Consider the following 23,458-nt stretch of genomic DNA (forward strand, 5'->3'; position numbering starts at 1 on the left):
TTTGAGTTGAGACCAATGCATAGATCCAAATAACCCACATTACTGTGAAGATATAAAACTATTATTTTGTTTCTGTCATCACAATTAAATTTTTCCTTATCTTGAGCTCTGTTCTACTGGAGATATGCAGTGTATATTTTTGGGTTCTGACCTTTTTTGTTCAATATGCCTTTGGGAATCACTCATTTATTTAAACATCCATAGTGCATTATTATTTATCACTGATTAGTATATCATTTGTGGCTATACCACAACTTATTTATCTATTCACCTGTTAATAGATTGGGAGTTCTTCCAGATTTGGGCTATTTGAAATGAAAATTGCTATGAATTTTTCATACAAATAATTTCATAGACTGTATTTTATTTTTAGATATTGACTTGAAAGAAGAATTGCTGGATCATAGTTAGGTGCATATTTATCTTTGCAGTGAAACACTGATGAGTTTTTCAGGGATTTGTACCTTTTTGCAGTCCCACTGGGAATGCATCAGAATTAGATGCTTTCCATCTGCACCAACATTTGATGCTGTCAGTTTTTTTTTATTGATTGTTCAAAACATTACAGAGCTCATGATATATCATCTTTCATACATTAGACTCAACTGGGTTTTGAACTCCCATTTTTACCCCAAATACAGATTGCAGAATCACAACTGTTACATACTCACATTATTACATAATGGCATATTAGTGACTGTTGTATTCTGCTACCTTTCCTATTCCCTACTATCCCCCCTCCCCTCCCCTCCCCTCCCATCTTCCCTCTCTACCTCCTCTGCTGTTATTCAATTCTCTCCCCTTTTTCCCCCCTCCCCCTTGCCCCTCATAACCTCTTATAATTTTGTGTATCATTGAAGGTCTCCTACCATTTCCATATGCTTTCCCTTCTCTCTCCCTTTCTCTCCCCCCATTCATCTTTGTTTACTGTTAGTCTTTTCCTCATGCTCTTCCTTCCTGTTCTGTTCTTAGTTGCTCTCTTTATATCAAAGAAGACACTTGGCATTTGTTTTTTAGGGCTTGGCTAGCTTCACTTAGCATAATCTGCTCTAATGCCATCCATTTCCTTGCAAATTCTATGATTTTGTCATTTCTTAGTGCTGCATAATACTCCATTGTGTATAGATGCCACATTTTTTTTTATCCATTCATCTATTGAAGGGCATCTAGGTTGGTTCCACAGTCTAGCTATTGTGAATTGTGTCGCTATAATCATTGATGTGGCCGTATCCCTATAGTGCGCTCTTTTAAGGTCCTCAGGGAATATTCCGAGAAGGGTGATAGCTGGGTCAAATGGTGGATCCATTCCCAGCTTTCCCAGGAATCTCCATACTGCTTTCCAAATTGGCCTCACCATTTCGCAGTCCCACTAATTTTATCTATTCTAGTGAATGTTAAATGGCATCCTACCTTGGTTTTAAATCACATTCCTTTTGTAAAATGTCCAAACAAGTTTCTTTTTACTTAATTTTTCTTTTCATTACTTATTTTACATGCACACATATATAAAATTCCTCTATTGAGAGGCATCTTTTACACACACACATACATTATAGAATATGATTCCTTTGTCAAATAAATATATGGAATGTTTTCTTTCAATTTGTGTCAGTTTTCATTTTCTTAATGGAACTTTTTGAAGTGCATGTGTTTTTAATTTTGGCCATATCCAATTCATCAATTTTTATTCCTATGTTTAGTACCTTTTGTATCTCTTCCTAGAAATCTTTACCCACTCAAATATATAGAAGATTTTTTTGCTATTTATTTCTAGAAATGTTATAATATGTGCTTTTGTGTTTAGGTTTATAAGTCAAATGAAATTCATTTTGTGCGTAGTGCCATGTAGTTTATCAAGATTCAGTTTTTCTCACACGTTTCCAGCTACTGTCTCACTTTTGGATAGGACTTGCTTTTACTCATTGAATGACTTTAATGCCCTTATCAAAAATCAATTCAGGGCTGGGTTGTAGCTCAACGGTAGAGCGCTTGCCTGGCATGAGCAAGGCCCTGGGTTCGATCCTCAGCACCACATAAAAATAAATAAATAAAATAAAGGTATTTGTCTAACCAAAAAAAAAAAATCTTTAAAAAAATCAATTCAGTGTATACGTGAGGATCTATTTATGGACAATTCTGTTCCATTGATCAATATGTCCATACCAATCCTACTACCACACTCCATGATTGCTGTAGCTTTAGAAGAATTGAGTAATTTTTTTTTTAAATGAGGTGGTTTCAGTCCTCCAACTTTCTTCTTCTTTTCCATGATTATTCAGCTGTTCTAGAACATTTGTGTTTTAATATAAGTTTTTAAATCAACTCGCTAATTTGAGTATACTATCATTTTGTCTAGGATTACAGATCAACTTAGGGAGACTGGACTTTATCTCATTGGGATTTTAGATTTGTGATCATGTAATAACTCTCTTATGGTTTGGATCTGGAAAGTCCCCCAAAAGCTCATGTGTTAAAAGCATGGTACTCAATGCAGCAAGAGTCATAGATGGAGCATTTCCACAATGATGTAATCATGATGGCTCTGGATCCAATCTTAGATCGCTGGATGGAATGTTGGGAGGTGGGACCTATTTGGAGGAAGCGGGTCACTGGGGGCATGCCCTGAGAGGATTTATTTTTCCAGTCAGACAATTCCACCATCCCCCTGCAGCTGAGCAGATTTTCTTCACTGCATCTTTCTGCCATTATTTTCTGCCTTACCGCAGGCTCAAAGCAATGGATCTAGTTAACCATAGACTAATACCTCTGAAACTGTGAGCCCAAATAAACTCTCCCTCCTTTAAGTTATTTATATCAGGTATTTTGGTCACAGCAACAAGCTGACTCACAATTCTTCTTTTGTTTATTTATTCTTTAATTTCTCTTAACTATACTCATGATTGAGGAAGTATTGCGTATTTTTGTTAAATTTATTCTACTAATATTATTTCAAAGATATTTTAAAATTTAATTTTGTATTTTTTTTTCAAAACGCACACAGAAGAACTTGACAAGTGATCAAAGATAACATCATCAGTAATGGGAGAAGCTGACACCAAGTGTTTCTGATGATGCTCAGAAAACATAACATCACTTAGATATTAAATATAAGAAAAGTTCACAAATTGAATTCAAGTCATGAGAATTCATCAAACAAATCCAAATTGAGTATTCTGTAAAACAATGAGCTTTTTTTCTTAAAGAAACCAATGTCATAAAATAAATCAAGGGCTGAGAAACTCATTTTGATTAAAGGGAACTAAAGAAACACAACAATAAACTGCAATGTATAGTACTAGTTCAAACCCTGAATTGTTAAATTGAATGACCTAAAGGACAACATAGGGATGATTGAGAAAATCTGAATTTAGAGTATATTAGGTAATATATGCAAAACTTCCTGAATTTGAAAATTAATCTGGAGTTACAGAAGAGAATTTTCTTATAATTAGAAGATAATATATTGAACTACTTAAAGAGTCAGCATCTCTGCAAACAAATTCAAATGTGTCAGCAAAAGAAGTGAGTACATGCAAAATAGCAATATGTGAAATTCCAATACTAAGAAATAAAAGCAAATGTGTTGACTTGTAAACAATAACTGAACCTATATGTAAAGTTTATAAGAGTCCCATTGTGATATTTTTGCATTCCTTCTGTAGGTCTGAATATTTTTTAAAAAATATTTAGTTGAAGTGATAGTAGCAAAGTAAGACACACAGATCATTCTATCCTGTAATTTTACAACTATGCTAATCTGTTTTATTTGAAAGAAAACAGTAAATTTGTGTTTGAGCTGTCAAGAATTTCTGTAATCTTTATGAGGGGATTGTTTGTTTGTTTGTTTGGCTTTGTTTAGAGGAAGGACAATGGAATAAAGAATTGAGGAAAAATGGGAACAAGAGGAAATGACTTCCAAAATCACATCAAGTGATATTCTTTTCTATGACTGTATTTCACTAAGGATAATCTGAAAATAATCCTGACTGAAAGTCTGTTTTTTGGGTTTGTTATTGTGATTGATGTTGTTTGTTTGTTTATTCATTAAATGGAGAAATGTTTTTCAGTTGAAACTATGACCACTCACAGTATTGTAAACTCCATCTCCTTATATCATATAAATTTCATAATGTGTCTATTCAAATATTTTCTTATCTCATAAACTTTTATTTAGCAAATACAGAGTCAAAGAGACACCATAAATCAATAAGAAATCAGACATATAAGTATGTGCAGATTATAATTTTTATAGCTACATTTATTTTGTGCATTATCTTTTAGTAATATTTCATCATGTGAAATGATTTCAAGAACTGGGGATAATTTGAAAGAAAAAGGGAGTTGAATATGAAAGAGATGCAAAAGATTGATATCTAGTGTAATTCTCAGGGATTTTTTTCCCCCTGTTTTTGGATTGTAACACTAAATCTACAAAACTAAGTCTACAAAAAATGCAAATGATATTAGAATACCAACTGTATCCATCACTTTTTTAAATTTTTGTTTCTTTTTCCTTTTTCTGGGGAGGGAGGTGGTGGAAATGCTTGACATTGAACCCAGGGCTCGTGCAGGCTAGACAAGAGCTCTACCACTGACCTGAGTCCCAGTCCCAATTTCATAGTCTTTTATTTTGACTTTTAAATGTCTGTACTTTCCTTTTGAAACTGAAGAGATTAATTTCTACTTAAGTTCATGTGGACAAAGAAATTGATTTTACATTGCAAAACCTAAATGAACTAATTAATGTTTCATTATTTCTTATCAGAATGTTGATGACTTTATCCTCGGAAGCTATCAGCTCCAACTTTTCTGGGCATGTCCCCCGCCTACTTAATATATATCCATCAAACAAGAAATTTTACATGTGATGCAAGAATAATTTTATCACAGAATTACAAACAGACTGACCCATGCAACCCAGGCTGGAAGGAGAAGTTGGGAAAAAAAAAAACTATACTAAAACCTAACCGTGCACATGCTCTATACACAGCCAGGCTTTAGTAGAGTGCAAGATAAAGATCCTTTTGAAAGTTGAAGATATCCTGTAACAGTCTGTTGGCATTCAACAATGAACTCAATCTTTTTACCTTTAGTACATTGCTATTCTCCTGACTCACAATGGTTCACAAAATGGTTGAGGTTAATTCCCTTTACTAAGAACCGTCAACATGGTATTTATAGAGGGATTCATTTGTAGTCCTATTTCAAAGAGGTCAGCAGGTGCAATGTATTCTTTAGAGGAATTCTGACTCACTTCTCTAGATTGTAAGATACTGTCTTTGTCTAAACAGTATGCATTTTAGGCTTTGCAAAAATGAGTGGCTACATTTTTTTAACTCACTAGTTTGGAAAGCCTAAAAAACGTTCATGAAAAGCCTATTCTATAGAAGTATATGCATTCTGAAAAATCGGATATACAATGTCAGATACAGGTTGTACTTACAGTGCCCATATTTGCAGTTTGCCTGGAACAATCCTGGATTTTTCCTCTTGAATAACTTCCCCCTATCTTTTTCAAAATATTCATCCTTTGGATACTGAATTATGTCACCACCTTAGCACATATTGGGTATTTTTAATCTACAGATTTTCTTTAAAGTAGTTAGGTTTCAATTTTTTCCACACCTTTGCTATAAATGAGACATTTTTTTTTCATTCTCATTAAATAATGGATGGAGAAGGGGAGGAATGAGTTTACACCTCACTATGTCAATCAAGAAATTTTAATTCTTATACAATTTTTTTAAATGAAGATTTTTAGAAGAGTACTGGCACATCATAACTGCTCAATAAGTGACAACAATTCTTAAAATTATTTAAGGTGCTCCAATCATACTCTATTATTTAATTCATTCATATTATTAATCTAGGAAAACAACTCTAGAATTTGAGTTATGTGTTATGTTTCAATTAATTGAATATGAGAATGAGAAGAAGGTAATTATTTTAACTGGAGCAATGGGATATGTTGTAAGGAAGTCCTGACTAGTAACATTATAATGTTATTAGCATAATAAAAAAGGTTTCTGGTCTGAGTCCTTGTTTCTTTGTATCTTTAACAGAGAATATCATCTGAAAGTGATGAAATATTGGCATGTTTTTTATTGTTGTTTCTAGGCATTCGTGAAGTTAAATCAGTTAAAATATCAAGTTTCATCTTCATTCTTTGTATTTTAAATATAGGTTACTATCGCTTCTTCAAATGTCATAGAAGTACTCATGAAAATACTTTTGTGTATTCTTTTATACTTGAGATTGTCTTTTGTGTAGTAGAATTATAGTTTCCCCAGTTAGCTTTATACATTATAAACTACTACTTGTCAAAGATTTAGAGAATGCAATCATTATTTCTCATATTTTCCAAAAAATGAAATCAATCAAACTTTTTGATAGGAAGTATGTTACAAAGGCAAATTATCATTGAAGATATTGGCAACCTCGAATGAGCCAATAATAAAAATGAAAAGGTTACATAACTCATACTATACACACATTGCAGTGAATATATTTAAAATAATGAATGTTAGCAGGTATAAATTTCAGCAGGATGCCTTCTGTTCGCTTTAGAGATGTGGACTGCAGAGATAAGTCCTGCGATTTTACAATGAGAACTGAATAGATGCCGACTAATGGGACAGTAGAAGTTGTGCATCATTAGTGGCATCTCTGTGTAGTTATTTATTTAGGGAGCAAATTCTGAGATCAGCAGTGTGAGAATCCATAAATCCTACTGAGCCTTGGTTAAGTGACATTCATTATAAAGAACACCTGGAAGGAAGACCTAAGAATTGAGTCACAACTAGAAAGATCAGATTACCTGAGCTCTGCATGTCTGAGCTCAGTAAAGCTGCCCAGGTAGAGAATGATCTTTCTCTGCAGTCATTTCAATAGTATTATATTGGGATATTGAGATAATGTTGGTGGCTTATCTAATACAGTGTTAAGTTTATATTGCTTATATATTTCCTCAGACACTATTGTGAAATTTTGAGCATTTGATTCAATTTGTGGTATACAAGTACATTTTTACTTATCACTTTGCATCTAAGCAAAGCTATAATTTTTTATAGAAAATTCATATATCTGAGTAAAAACTATTGAATAGAAACTCTTCACATACTTTCTCTCACAGTTTATGTAGATAATAAGAAATGTTTAAATTAAAACCCAACTTATTTCATATAGAAAAAAAGGAAAAAGTTCAAAGAATGCTTTAACTTTTAATTAGTAAATTATTTAAATAGTAAATGACTGGTATTAATTTGAGATGTGGAAAACTGCAAGAAAATCACTGAAAGACAAATCTGAATGTGAAGAGCAGATTGGAAAGAATGCTGTGGGATGGGGTGTCCAGGCTAGTCGGTCAGTTATTCACAGGAGTATTTGAATAGTCATGCTCCCTAGAGATGATGATACTCGGCACTAGTTCCTTTAACAAAGAAAATAAATTGCCTCAAATATTTTCTATACATGTTTTTATTTTGTAAAAAACACTGTGGGTTAAATTTAATTATCAGAAAATAAGATACTACTTATATTTGCTCAACAACAATTAAAAGGCATGCCAAATTTAATTATATTCATGAAATGGCTACTTAAATACATTCCCCTTCAGAGTATGTAACAAGAAGTATCAAAGATACACATACTGTTATAGCCACCAATAATATTTCTATAAGAATATACTAGGCTTAGAATGGTACAGGTTGGGCAACAGAATCTTGGTATGTTTTTACAACTGTAAAAAAGTTGGAAATTGTAAAGTGTTTATTAATAAGGTATCCATGGTAATATGCTGTTTCCTTTAAGGCTATATTTATGAATATTAAAATAATTTACAGTCTGTCCATGTAACAAATACTACATAATCATTAAAACATGCAAGTTCAGTATGAATTTCTCAGTGAGGAAAACAAGCTACAGATTGGTACAAAATTTATAGTGTTGTCCTGGTAATGTCCACATGCACACACAGAGAGGTATGAGTGTATTTATATAAAAAAATATAGATGGAATACATGCCATTATTTTAGCAGTTGATATCTCTTAGTTTCAAGAACATATGTCTTTACTTTTTAATTTCTCTCTGTATTTTCTAATTTTTTAAACATCACAGTTAAATTACTTTGACAGACAGACAGAGAGAAAGTAAAAATAAGAAGTCCTTCCTGAGGTGTTGAAGTCCTGTATAAGGATGTGACTGATGAAGTGCCTTCTGATACCATAAAGGCTTTATAATCTAAGTTCATGACTCAGGGTTAGGAAAAATGAATTCACTATGTTGGGAGACCAGTATAAAGATGAAGCTATTTCCAGTGTGTGTGGGAAAATAGCAGAAAATGACATCAGAATAATTGCAAGGTTTTATTAGTATTTTATCATGTGGATTTCATGGAGGAGGTGCAGGGAGTGTTGGGATGACTTGAAAACTTGCATATGTTATTATAAGCAAGAGCAGACAAATTCTTCTCTTCACTGACCTGTGAGTGCCCCCATCAAAATCAGCAGATGGTGTGTAGGCACTAAAGATCTATCTGGACTGTTATGACCATTCATGTTTCTCCTTCTTGACTAAGGAGGATGATTACTTGTTAAGTCTTTTTACAGAGATAGTTTTCTAAATATTATAATAAACTTCTTTAAAATATATAAACTATATGATAGTACATTATTATTTCTCAATTAATAAATAAGTTGATTATTTTTACAGTTCTCATCCCTAGCAAAATTATTGACACTAGATGTTGAATGAGTAAATGCATGGATAAATGCATAAGACTTTTCCAGCCCCTGCTACCTTGTAGACATTTTCACTTATAAATAGGTGTATTCCTGGGCTACTTTAAATCCACCCTTTGCAATTCAGCCATTTCCTTTAGTTTTTCATGAGTGTCTTAATAAGTCTCTTCAAAATGTTCAAAGTTGAGTGGAAGAGACAGACATAGAAACAAATTACCACACTATAATTTCATAAGTGTCCTAATAGAGACAAGGAAAAAAATGTTAGGGAACGTGGAAAAAGCTGCCTGAGGATTTAGAGGAGATCTTGAAAAGGAGCTGAGGTTGAAACTGCACAGAAGTTTGCTTAAAATTAGAGGGTGTTGATGAATGGTGTAGGAAGGGGTCATGAAGGCTACCCAGGATGAAGGAGTGACATGTACAGATAGAGGAGTACTCAGGGTGGTGGCCTCTGGGAGGAGCTCAAATGCAGGATAGGTATGTGCTGAGTCTGACGTTTGGCTCAAGATGGAGAAATGTGGAGGAGTTTTAAATAACCAGGAACTTTCCATACTAGTAAATTATAATTTCCTTTATAAATACTAATGGTGAATTTTTTCAAATCACATCATCTTGCCAGGAAATAAAACTCTTGTTATGGGAAAGAGAAAGAACACTGCACAGATCCTTAGGACTGAATCACACTGCAATGGGAAATTTCTCCCTGACTTCCTGGACAAGGACCAGACAAACATCAGATGAGGGATGCTTAACTAAAATTGTGCCTCAACTATGAGTCAACTGTATAATTTATATCTCAAAACTGGCATGCTTTTAATAGAAAAGAGTCACTAATAATTATGGAGAGACTATAAGCAAATCCTAGCTACCCTCACTTCGCTGAACTGTAACATGCTGCCAGATAGATTCATTTTGACTGATAATATTGTTTTAATTGCAAAACACTTATGGTGAACTTTGTTTCATTCACTTTTTGGTGTGAACTGAACTGGTTAGATTTACACTTTGGATAAATAATAGAATCTACAGTTCAGAACTAGAATGAGGATATATAAGATGGGGTAAGGTTACCCTTTAAAACTATATCATTTGAAGGCAATATATAGAATTGGCAAGCACAGACAAATCTAAGCTGTAAACTTTACCTCCACCTTGCTCTGTGATCATAAATATTTGACTTAACTTCTCTGAACATCAAATTAACTAATCTGTAGAATGAAATAATACAGTAATTTCTACTCCCAAAGTTGTCATGAAAATCAGACAAAGAAATTTCTATGAAGAACCAGTAATAGAACTGGGATTCAATAAGCATTAGTCTTTTGGGGATCTAATTTGGGTAGACTATTTGAAAGACAATGAGAATTAACATCTGGAAAGCATATCCATTGTGTAAAACACACTTGAATAAATGAATAGTTAAAGATTAACTGGCTAATAACATTAAAGAAAATGAATTGTGCAGATAAGATTTTCTAGAAAAACTAGAAGAAATATTAACTAATGTAATATGAAAGGTAAACAAAAACCTGATTTAAAATTATTCACTCATCATATAATGTTCTTAGCTCTAACACTGATTTTTGTCAAGTAGATATGATCTTAATTAGTGTATATGAAAACCTTAAGATTGATTTCAATGTATGATCTTTTCTAACACAAGTTTTTTTTTTTGGGGGGGGTAAGGAAATACTTTATTTAGTTTGTCCCAATTTTTGTTGTTTACTTTTCTTTAATAAATTGACTATAAACCACCACTATTTTCTTACATTAATTTTTGTCATCATGCCTATCATCTTGTGTCATTAGCACAGATTTCACTGAATAAAAGGATATTTTGAGCAGAGGTCAGTGGTGTATATTGAGAGGCAACATGATCCAGGTTTTCTGAACTCTACCAATATTTTAAACAATATGCAAGAATTAATATTCTATAAAAACCAACAGACAATGGCATAAATAAAACAGTTCTAATAGTCCTAGAGGAAGGGGGGGAAGAGGAGTAAAAAAAAAATAATACATAAAGCTTGCAGTGGTAGAAATCCACCTGCTGAAATAGTAATTTCTAGCTGATCATTTGGGAAGAAAATGCAGACAACAGAAGCACCTCTATGCAAGGAGCCTGGCATGCCCCAGCAGGCACAGTCTAACTTGAGATCACCTTACGAATGGAGCCAACTAAGGGCAGAAACTACCCACAGTCCTCTCTCACCCCTCCCAAAATTTATACCCATGAAGCATAGCCACAGCTAATTTTACTCCTTTTCTGAGTGAAAAGTACCAAGAGACATTCTACAAGATAGTGGAAACCATAAAAAAGACAAGTTTGTACACAGGAGGCCTATTTCAACTGGGGAGAGGTCATAGGGAGCCATAGTTTGAATTGTCACAGAAAGAACACTTTGCTCTTCTTAATTAGAATTTAAATTTAAATTAAAGAAGAAAGAAAAGGATATTATGGGATGTTCATTCATGCCAATAGGAGCTTGGTACCCTGTTTTCTCATAACTCACCTGGGACAAGTAGAAATTTGACTTTCTTAATTTTTCAGTAATAGGACATGTTTCCTCACTGTTGTGATTAATGTTTTGCTGCTGTCTGATTCTGTTGCAGACAGCACAGCCAAGAGAAAGAAAACATTCATTTCATGATTGTAATTAATAATTGTTATTTTTTACTAATAACAAAAGATTGCTTTAGGTTTTATATATTCATTATTGTGTTACCCTGAGATTAAGCTTCATTGTTGATTAAGAATTTTCAAGAAAACACTGAATGATAAAATGTTGTAATACATATAAAAAGTCAGTACTGTGTAACATAAGCAGTGAGGAGAGAAAATCTATCAAACACAAAAAATACAAGTAAGTAAGAAAAGGGCAGAAGAGGTCTTTGGGATTGTTTGTTAGGGATTGTTGGGAACAATTGTGAGTCAGTAGTGGGATGGCCAGTAAGTGGCACCTGTGGTAACTGATTGATAACTTTTGATTCATAGTTCCTCCCTAAGTTCGTTAAATATTTTTCTGACTATTTGTATATCTACAGGGCATTAAAACATTTAACATTTTAGATTAATAAACAAATAAATATGGTAATTAATAAAATTAAGAAGAAAATTGTTCTGAAAAATAGTACAGAAGTGCTCCTAAGAAAATTACAAAAACCATCCAGGCGTGGTGGCACATTCCTATAATCCCAGTGGTTCAGGAGGCTGAGGCAGGAGGATTGAAGAGTTCAAAGCCAGCCTCAGCAAAAGCAAGGCACTGAGCAACTCAGTGATATCCTGTCTCTAAATGAAACGTAAAATAGAGCTGGGGATGTGGCTCAGTGTATGAGTTCCCCTGAGTTCAATCCCCAGTGCCAAAAAAAGAAAAAAATATATCACTTATCCTATATCTTGGTTTCTGGGAAATCTCTTGATCTAAACCTGTTTGTTTCTTCGATTCCATTGTACCATCCCACATGCCCTTTTCATTTTTTAAGTAAAAATTGAGCACCCACTTGATATCCATATATTCAGGACACAGAAATTAACAAGACTTAGTAATTCCTCTAAATTTGCTCAGAAAATAAATAAAATTAACTACCATGATATACAATAATATGTAGCCCACTGGAAAGTCTACATCGGAATTAAGAACACAGTGGATGAAGACACAGGGGAGCGGCAGTGAAGACATCAGCAATGACTTTACAAAGAAGTCTTTTGATCTGTCTTTGGAAGGATGATGATGGTTTCTGCAGGGTGAGAAGCAGAGGGAAGGGCTAATCCATTCAGAGAGACTTTGAAGTATTTATTATAAAAGAAAGCTTCTGAAAGGTGAGCAAACCCTTGGGTGTATAAAAGTGCAGTAAAGTATGATTGGAACATAAGATTTGTAAGTGAAACAGAATTTGCAATATATTCAACTAGTTGATATTTATTGAGCACATTATGGGCAAGAAACCATGTCAGAAATAAAGCTATGCTGTTTACTGAGTGCAGCATATTTCAATCAGCCTAACAAAGTAGATGCTATTCTCCAAATATACATGTTAGAAAAGGAAAATTAAAGAACCAAGAAAGTAAACTTGGTTAAGTATATCTAGTTATTGTCAGAGCAAAGTAAATCTATTATGGCTCCTCAAAAAATACCCTCCTTGAAAATCCAAGTTAACTCTGAAGGTCACCAAACCTACTGAGAAAGAATCTAATACATTAGGCTGATATAATGTAAGTGCACTGTGCAACAGTAATGCAAAGCTATTGAGGGCTCAGTTCTACCACTTAGGAGCCATGTGTGGTCTCACAAACTGCTCAGTTTCTGTGGGTCTGTTTCTTTCCATGAAATGGTTATAAGAGTATGTATAGCTATGGGGATGTTGTACCCATCATTTAATACATGTAATTTATTTACTATGATTGTGGCTCCAATAAGTCATCGGAGTAAGTGATTCATGTTTCAGAAATAGCTCTCTGATGGCATTGTGGAGAAGGGATTAGAGAGGGAGGGAATCTGGATTCAATACTTCAGAAGAAGGACTAAGCTGACTTCAATCAGAGCACTTGACAGTGGATGGAGAAGTAGGAATAGCATTGTGAGGTATTTCAGATGTAAAGACTGAAAGGATTTGGTGGCCAGCTGGGTTTAGAGTGAAGGGGGAGAGAAAAAAAAAAACATAAAATGACCTAAGGTTTCTAGTATAGATGACCAGATGATGCAAGGCGATGCCTCCATACTTCATACTCCAACTGCTACTTCCCTGTGGTTCAAGTATGCAGGGACTCTCATGGCAGGCTGGCTGCCAGCAGTTGATTCAGTAGTTATTTATAACAAGCAACAGTAACAACAAACCAAAACACTTACAGGCCAGTAGAAGCAAGTTCTTTCCATTAAACCTATTCTAGTCCCATTGTTTTAAACTGACTCTGTTCTCAAGTCCTTTGGGTATAAATATAACCAAGCAGTTATCTCTCAAGCCACAGAAAACATCACTTCTTTCTAGCATCAGAACTGCTTACAGGTATAGTACTAGCAGGTGGCATAAGAGGATCAATAAACAAGAGCTCACTCCTATTTTCAAGCCATTTGGTTTCACTGGGAACAATAACAAAACAAAGTTTTCACATTGTGAGGAAGACTGTTTCTTGACAATGTTCATTTCACCAATAAATACAATTGAACAAGTATAATATCCAGAACACATGGGAGGTAATGAAATTTAGGTAGGTGGAAGGAAATGAGTTTTAGGATTATTTGTTGCTATAATATCCTATCGGTAGGACAGGGAATAGTATAAACAAAGAGTTAAAATGACACCAAAACAAATTATAGGCAACATACTCCTTGGAAATGTTTCTTATTGCCTGAATTACCCACACATGATATATATTTCTATTCTTGTCTTAAGAAATACCATCTGTATCTCTACTACACAATCCAAGAATTAGGAGAGCTGAATATATTATGTTTCTTATAACTTATAGAAAGCTATTGTAATAGTTAAGTTTGTACTGTTAAAATTTTAACTGAACTGCGTTGCTGCTTTAACAAATTATTATATGTAAGCAGTAAAAGGTGTTTACATTATATGTAATTATATTAAATATAATGTGTATATGTACATTAGCAACTTTATTTTAAGGTTGGGAAATAGAAGAAGAGTGGCAAGAGTCCTAAATTTTGTAGGTTCTCTATATAAAAACCTTCATTTTATAGTTCATATATTCTTTTTCTTTGAAAATAATTTCATGAAAACATCCAGGGATTAGAAGACAGAAATGAACATAAGTGCCTCTATAATACAAAAGTTCTGAAAGCAGAGATCAAGTTGTATCTTCCACTGCAGATCCTCCTTCTGTTCCCTAGGGCTTAAAACATTTCCTTAGAGAGAGGGGGCGCTCAACATGTGTCTTCATCTTTACTCACAAATCCGCACTTTAAAGAAGGTCATTCTGCATAATTGTCAGAGAGAGCAGGTTCTGTGTTAGCAAACCAAGACCTCTTCTTGTGTTTAGTTGCATCAAATTTGCCGCTGTAACTTTGCTTTCTGGATATTTTCTGGATTAGGCAAAATCTTTCTTCAGCCCCTACTCATCCCTCAGTTCTTTAAAATAAGCTTCAAAGATGAAGAAAGTAGTACTATACATTTCTGTTTTGTTAACAAAATTGTCATTTTAATACCTCTGGAAGCATAATGCCAAAAATACAGGAATGCTATGACCACTAAAATAAAACACTTTAGATCATGTTTTCCTTCTAAGGATCCTTATTTGTCCTGGAGAAATTTACTTTTATTTTTCCAAATGTTTAAAGTTGTTTGATAATTTAAAGCATTTCTAAATGTGATTGAAGGGGTTTTAGCACTTTAACTAGCTAATTTTATTGCAGCATGCATCCCAGACCAGATGAGCAATAAACTAAGGGATGACCAGCTAAACTATCTTTTGTTTTGGGTTTTTTTTCCTACTTCCAGAATGATGGACTAGTTAATAACTGACGTATTTGTGATTTTTTAATCACTATGCCTAAAAATGTTGCTTTTAAAGTGAATATATTACACTATTAAAATACATGCCCATCCTTATATAAGCCTTGGCATAATTATAGTTTTGTATAATTAGAATTTTATGTCAAAAGATTTACAGCTTCATCACCTCAAGCAATATTTCACAGCTGCCAAGAATGATTTATGCAATAATGATTTAAACTGTAAAATAGACTCCTCAAAGGAAGGGCTGTCAAATATTCCTATTGCAAATAACAAGGTTTTCAAAAATTGATATTCTGGCAAACAGCAAGTCCAATTGTACCTAGCACAAACACATAAAGGAGCGATGTAGGAAGTGTTGCTTCACAATGGATCATGCGGTTCACAGCACACTGTACCAATGTGAACTCCTTGCATAGATCATGAGTTTAACCAGCTTATAAAGCCTCTGGGTTACTTTGGAAACAAATATCAGAAATAATGCCTTGCTCATACATTTGTTACTCCATTTTGAATAAATAGAGAAAGTGAAAACAGAGTGTCTCAACTTTTTGTTAAATTCCTCATTGTGCTTATAACACGATTTTCTATATTCCTATAAAAGGCTAAATTAAGAATAAGTCAAGGAAGCATTTACTGTTAAATAGTCAAGAAACCAAGAAACTACCAAAAGTGAATGTCCTCAATTATTAAGAATTAAGAAACTTTGAGAAGCAAACCAATGAAAATGTTGATTTATTTTTTTTCTTTTCCTGCTTTTATAAATGCACAATGCCTGGCAAGTCTCTAAGATGTAAGAGTATTAAAGCACTTGAACTTCAGAAGTTCTGACTGATTTTACAGTTGGCATGTGAATGAAACCAGTATGCTCTGAAGATTCTATTAAAAGTATTGGAAGTATCAACAACACACACACACACACACACAGAGACACACACAAAACACATTAAGAGAAATAAGTGACTGAAACCTAATCTAAAAAGTTCATTTAAATTAATTATTTTAATTTGGAAAACCAGAAAAATCTTGACTAATCATCTCACGTTTCTCACATCAATTAAACCTAAATAGGCAACTTTTGTTGTTAATGCTAAAGATACCCAAGTCCTTAAATACTGAATCACAATCTGGAAAAAAAAAAAAAAAACAGAACAAAATTACCACCAAAGCTTGACATTTCCATACCTAAAAGACCTTTCAAATAATTTTTGTAAGAAAACAAGAACTTTAATTCATATACCCAAGCAAATCATTCAGAAGAAAATTTACATTTCTGAATACACTAACATCTTTACTACATAACTTTTTACAATCATGATTCCATATGAAATTGCCTTTTAAGGTGTTTTGAGATTATTTTATACAGTCATGAACAAACTAACTAGATTTCAAAATATCACCATTTCAGTGGCAGTGTAATATTAATTTTTATTCAAAAACACTTTGCATAATATACTAAGGATCTATGCAATTGGGCAGACCAAATTTATTTTATGCTTCAAATCTGAGAGTTGAAGAAAAAGTCTGAAATATAGAATAGCCCAGAAAACATAGTGACTAAAGATGGTTCAACATGCTCTGAAGAGCCACAGTACAGACTGAATTGACTTCATAATAAACATTCACATGGGGAAATAATGTCAGACACTCAAAACATGTCAAAGGTCCAGTTTGTTGACTTCAGGTATACAAATAGAGAAGCTGATTTGGGTAGTGAGACCTTCAGTCCAATACATGCCTTCAATAAAATAAAATAATTAGGCTATTTCTAGTATGCTAACACTACTGATGGAGAAAGAGAAGAAGAGGGACAACATTGAAAAACAACCTCTATGCCCTCTGATAATCATATAATTGCTTTCATTCCAGATTAATACAAAGTTATACAAACCTGTTTTTCCAGTAATACTTGGTTGCACATAACCACTTAAGTTCACGTAATACTTAATAGAGTAATTAAGAACTGTACATATTCTATCATGAAACATTTAATTATAAGGAAAGAAGAGGAAGAGTTAAATCTTTTCCTTGCACTTTTTCTCTGTGGTTTACCAAATGATGACTCATTATAGAACATAGGCTATAGCATATCACACATTTACCAAATACTTAAGAGTTTCCCCCATATCTGAAGATACCCCTCCTCTCCATTAATTTCTATCAGTGGAACAGAAAGAAGTAGATAATAATACAATATTGACAAAATTAACTGCAGTATGTCTGTTTTTAAAAATTGTTTGACATTTAAAACTTAACTTGTCAAATATCATTAAGAGTCAACATTTGAGAATGTGTGATGCATCAAAATGGGAATATCTGAGTATTCATCCACAGGAATTCATTAATACCGTGTATTTAATGTATGCATGTCTCCCTCATGGCAAGTCTAAAAGAAGGAAGTGTGTCCTTGAAGTTGAGCCATGACCTTAAGTTTGAAATGCCAGTTTTGATGCAGCTGTAAAATGAGTACTAATAACTTCACAGAGTCATAGTTCCTATTCTATATTTCTTATTTTAGAACAGTATCAAATACATGAACAGCCTTTACTATTTGAATATGCACAGATTTTCTGGACCACTTTTAGAAGTTCCTATCCATCATCCTTACTCTTCTTTTAAAAATGAACAAAAGAAACAAGAGGTGTTGCACATCAACACCTAAAGAGATAAGAAATGCTTATAGCTGTAATCTTAAATTTCAGATTACACAGTTTTCAATACTTCAATACAAAACGTATTTTCAAGTCCAAAAAAAAAAATGAAACTGTTTCTCTCCTACCAAATACATATCAATGCAAGCAATAAACTATTGATCTTTGTATTAGTCCTTAGAGAAGGAGTGTGCAAAACTGATTTGTGACATTTTATCCTCAGTGACATTAAGTTACTGCACTTTCAAAGTACCCTTAGTGAAGAAGAAAAAAATTTCTATTAATCTAAGAAGAATATTCATACTTCTTGGGCACTAAAACACAACAAGCAATGAATACATGTACAATTAAATATCTGGAGTGTCTCTGCACACAGCCTTTCAGTAATCAAAATTTCCTTTCAATGAAATAAAATACGAGGAATCCTAAATAAACTTTACCATTTTTGTGATAGTAGGTGACCTCCACTTTCCTCTCCTCTGACCCCAACAATGCCTGTGCAATTTGGGCAATATCATGCCTCTTGGTCTCTGGCCCATGGAGGAAGTCGCAGGTGCATGGCTTCTGCATGACATCTGGCCTGGAGAAACCAGTCATCTCACAGAACCCATCATTGCAGTAGATGATGGCACAATTCTGCACTCTGGCATTTGCAATGATAAATTTTTTATCTGTAATAAGAAGATGGTAAGGCATCTTTTAAAAAGCTTCCATGAGACTCTCATAAACAGTGAACGTATTTGTTGCATAATAAGAGCTCTGAAATGTAGGTGCTTCCCCAAAATGTTAACTGCCCAGACCTTTCTAAGAAAAAAAAATCAAAAAAAAAATATCCTACAAACTTTAAAAGTGAAAATAACGGTCCAAAGTAATTTTAACCAAAGGTATTTAAAAAATCACTCTTCAAATTGCAATACAGAATTTCCCTGATAGTGGACAAATGCTGCAACTCCCAAGGGTCCTAGTGGACATTCAAACAAGCATCTGGCTCATTGATATTTCCAGAATGCATTTAAATGTAAGATAAAAAAATGTATAAGCCAAAACATTGAAACATCCTGTAACTGTCAAATTTTTCACTTCAACTCTGTCCCTTAGAATACAACTTTCTCAAAGTAGTTATTCTTGGATCTGGCTTTTCTCTATTCCTCTAAGGCATACTACACACATTGTTAAGAAAAAGAAAAAGACAACTAGCTTTGCAATAAAACTAATTCACATTTATTAACAGTTCAATAATGCAAATGGTCACCTTTTCATAATATATTTTTTCCAAAAATACATTTCCTACACAATATCATGTTAACACCTTTTTACTTTTACTTTGGGAGAACCTTTAAATTTTGTACAGTAATAGAAAATTTAATGCAAAGAACTTATTTATTTTGATAACATAATATATTTACTATTTCCTGGTTGAATGTGAAGCAGGAAGTACAAGTTTATTTTGTACATAAGGTACTAGATCTTCACATCATTAAATGCAGTGCCAAAAAAAGCCTGCAAAGTATACAATATAAATGTGGTAATGTACATTTAAGAAAACATAGAATATAAATTTAAAAGTCTAGTATTTAAGATTACTATGTTTATATAAAAATAATTAATTCCCAGTAGGTGGTCCACATGAGTACATTAAATTTTTCTACATTCAGTATCTGTGGGGTTTACTTATTATACTTCAATTTTTAAATTTCTAAATGGAAACTTTAAGAGGATCATAAAGTGACAGAAATATTATTTTGAATAATAAGCGGCTTGCACTGGGAACCAGTAAAGATAAGATACTGCTTTCCCAAATTCTCTCTTTGGGCATATATTTGCATTGATTCAATACAAAGTTTAGCTTCTGTCAGCTAGCAGCAGGCAAGCATCCTTGTCATTCCACAGCCCTGCAATTTACCAAGATAAAATATAGTTTGCATAGCCATTTACATCCCTACTACCATTGACATACGCTTGTTCAAATAGTAGGGTCTGCTCTGCTTCTGACTTTCAAAAGTCTACAATAAAACAGCCTCAAAAATATAAACCCATGTTATACTAGCACGTTCCCCTTTAAGATAGTAGAATAGTAGGACATTAAGTAGCAAGGCAGATAATGGAGCAGTGGGAGAGGAGGATCAAATTGCCTTCTACAATAGAGACCATAATCTAAAATGTAAATCAAAATTAATATTAGAGGGAGAACACTCCCGCTGCCATCCGAGCCTCCTGGCTCGGTTTCACAGCCTCTGAACTTGACAGAGCCTGGAGTTGCCGATCTCCCCAGCTAGTAAGCGGCGGAAGCCAAGTGCACTATCAAAGCAGAAAGCGAGGGAGAGAGAAGCGAATAAACGAACTTACTTTGCCCTTCAAATTTCCGTATGATGGTCCCCAAAAATGTGTTCTGTGGTGCCACATGCCCCCTGCGAACAGGCATGTTGACCCGGGTCTTCCGAGGAGCGCTCCCCGCGAGCTCCGGAGTTCTCCCGGGATCTCTCCTCCGCTAGAGCCCAGGCCAGCGCGCGAGCCGCTCTTTGTGGCAGAGCATCCTCTTTTGAAACCAGAAATCTCTTCCCATTAGCACCACTTCTAGACACCCGCTTCACCCACCGGAGTCCAATCCATTCCCCTCACCTTCCGGAGGGGGCCTCGCACCGGACTGCCGCGGGTGAGAGGTTTGGGGGTGGGGAGAGGGAAGGAGGCGGGGTGAGGGGAGGTGGCGGGGGAGGGACGAGGGAGGGAACGATGGGGGTGGGGTGAGAAGGGGGGCGGGGAGTCACAAGGGCAATCGATCTGTTTCTCTTCTCCCAAACAGCGCCAATTTTCCGGTGCAAATGGGCTTAACCTGGCTGTTGCCCAGAACCCCGAGGATGGCGACCGGGCTTGGGGGAGGGGGGGGGGCGACTTGTGTAGCTTTTGCAGGAAGGAGAAAAAGAAAAAGAGGCTGGGGGGGGGGGTTGACGTTTCTATCCCCGCCCTCTCCCCCTACACACACACACACACACACACACACACACACACACACACTCCTTTTATCCCGAGAGCTTGGGCGCCACCACAGCTCGGATTACTCAAGCGTGCTTTAGCGGAAGCCAGCCAAGAAATCTCCAAAACTCAGTGACAAACAACTACCCTGGGAAGGTGATCTCCACGGCCACCAGCCACAGGGCTCCATCCCTGAGCTCCTCACGCCGCAATAGCTAAAAACACTCTTAGCTGCAAAGAAAAGACAGGTGGGAAGACAGTCCCTCAATGAGAAATATGTCTAAACTGTATTGACGCTCAAGAGGTTGAAGACTGAGGATGAGCCACTCAAGAGTGAAGGTTTAGCGTCAGTGTGCAGCTTGGATCCCTGAGATTCTCGGGGATGGGCGCTGAAGCCCGGGCTGGACTGGCACGCTGGTTCCTGCCCAGCCCTGAACCGCGCCTCGCAGAGACTGAAGGCTGCCCGCGCCTCCGAGCATGCCCAGTTACACCGCTTGAGTCCCTAAGGAGTTGCAAGGTTGAGGGGTGATTGGGTCTTCAGGTGCTAAAGGCTGCGAGAAAGACGAGAGGGCCAAAGACTGTGAAAGCGACTGGCACAAAACAAGCAAAGAGTTTGAAGTGGGCGAGGCTGGGCGCCAGGGGGAAGGAACAAAAGGTGGGTGGGGCTAAGAGTTAGCAGTCTTAATGTGACCTCCCATTCATCAAAGGAACACACTCGCCACATCATTCTGTTTTCCTTCACGTTTTCTAAGGAATCAGCTCGTTTAGGATAGCAAAAGGTTCAAGGGGGCAAAATAGAGTCCTTTTCGTTCTTGCTTCTCAGAGGCTGCCAACGCGGAATCTCGTGGTAATACATATGCTTTTGTACAAATTGGTCCTGGGGACTTAGGGAATCAAATATGACAAGTCATGCTAGGAAAACATGTTTCCAAAGTTGTTTTTTAAAGTTTTCTTTCTTCTTTCCGTTTCATTTATGCTATCTTCTCCTCTCTCATAATAGCCCTATCTACATCCTTTCTCTAAGTGGTATTTGCCACCTATTCTCTCTAAAGAAATAGAACATGGACAAACTTCTAATTTCTAGCTGGTAATGAGGTTCTATCCATCCCTTTCAAACATATAGTTGCATGTTAGAGATTTTTTTGGGGAAGGCGGGTTCTTGCAGTCCATTAATCACCTCTGCCTGTGCATTGAGTCAGTCTGGTTTATATTTTATCACAGCCTGATATCTGAAGTGAGATAATGAGGGTGGAATTGAGAATGACCAAGAAGCAGAGGAGTTAGTTTAGTAAAGAGAATCCTGTGGGTCACAATAAATAAGAAAGAAATAATCATAACAACTATTATAGTCCAGAAAATGTACAACAAATCAAGAACAAAAACCTAAACAAATTTTACTTTTTCATTCAATAGCAATGAAAATGAATCAGAACACATTGCCAAGAAATGTTGACTGTTCCTATTAACTAACATTACATTATTACTGTATGGTTGTCTCTTTGGAGATATAAAAAGGTACCCCTTTTCAATGTATGGCTTTTCCCTCTATTCTTTATGAGCAGTTGATTCTGTCATTCTGTGCTCTAGCTGCAAACTGTCTCACATGAAGATAGTTCCTCTTCAAGGTGCTGAATATGTGGAGCTATCCGTGGTGCTGACTCTGACACTGCCTCTGCCTACATCCAGCCACATAAAATAAAACTGTAAATTCAGGCAAGTGGCCCTGATATATCCTTATACAACAATTATATTCATCAAATACCCACAGAAACACCAAGTTCTATTTTCATTTTATCTCTAAAACATCTTTTTCTACTTAGCTATTTAATCAAACCCAAACACATCCTCTTCACAAAACCCATCAAGGACTCCAGAGAAAACTCAATAAATGCATACTGTGTGATTCTAATTAAGGTTTTCTGTATAAAGTTTCATTTTACTTAAGGTTTCACAGTGTAATAACACAACAGTAAGTTATGACAAATAAATATAGACAAACATGTTTTCTAATCACATATAAACTCATTGAATGAATACTTCTTTAAGTGAATAGACATTTCCAAATTGATTTTGAAACACAATATTTATCTTTCATATGGCAAGATGTTTTTATTATGAGTCTGATACCATATTTTACAGGCTATTAACTCTGGAAACCCTGGAATTCTGCCTTTGTTCTTTAAGAGTACAATTGTCTTCCTGCTTGCTGAACTATTCTCTATCTTTCTACAACTTTCAGAATGGCCCCTGTTTGGATTGGTTAATGAATCACATGATTGTTAAAGTTCCATTGTTAGTGTTTCATATGAGTAAGCTCTGTGGGCTTCACATTTTTTCCCCAGCCTCATTTAGCTCTAAGATTAGTTCTATTAATGATTCAGTGTAAAATCATAGAACATTCTATAATCTATGTATTGTAATTGATTGATATGAGCAGAAGATTAAAGGCATCCTGTTTCTAAATTACCCTAGTAATCGTGTTCATGCATTATATATTGGAACAGTGGAGACAAGTACATTAATCTGTATTCAGCCAATAATAGAATCAAACCAGGGGAGAGTAATCATGGCTGCTTGCTAGCTGGAAAATTATTCTTCCTTTCATTCTCATCCTCTGAAAAAAGCTA

General features: G+C 35.0%; 1 protein-coding gene across 2 annotated transcripts in view; it reads right to left on the reverse strand.

Annotated features, from left to right (window-relative positions):
• Positions 1 to 20,283, reverse strand: part of KCNH7 (potassium voltage-gated channel subfamily H member 7) — a gene marked incomplete at both ends in the record, with an annotated part of 466,478 nt that extends 446,195 nt beyond the window's left edge. For both annotated transcript variants that reach the window (XM_081261820.1, XM_081261819.1), the window contains 2 exons: positions 18,302 to 18,532; positions 20,208 to 20,283. In XM_081261820.1, coding sequence (XP_081117946.1) covers positions 18,302 to 18,532; positions 20,208 to 20,283 — 307 coding nt within the window. The remainder of the gene's footprint in view (positions 1 to 18,301; positions 18,533 to 20,207) is intronic.
• Between the last annotated feature and the right edge of the window lie 3,175 nt (positions 20,284 to 23,458).

This window comes from Spermophilus citellus (genome assembly GCF_964194105.1).
Source record: "Spermophilus citellus genome assembly, chromosome: 11".
Lineage (NCBI taxonomy): Eukaryota > Metazoa > Chordata > Mammalia > Rodentia > Sciuridae > Spermophilus > Spermophilus citellus.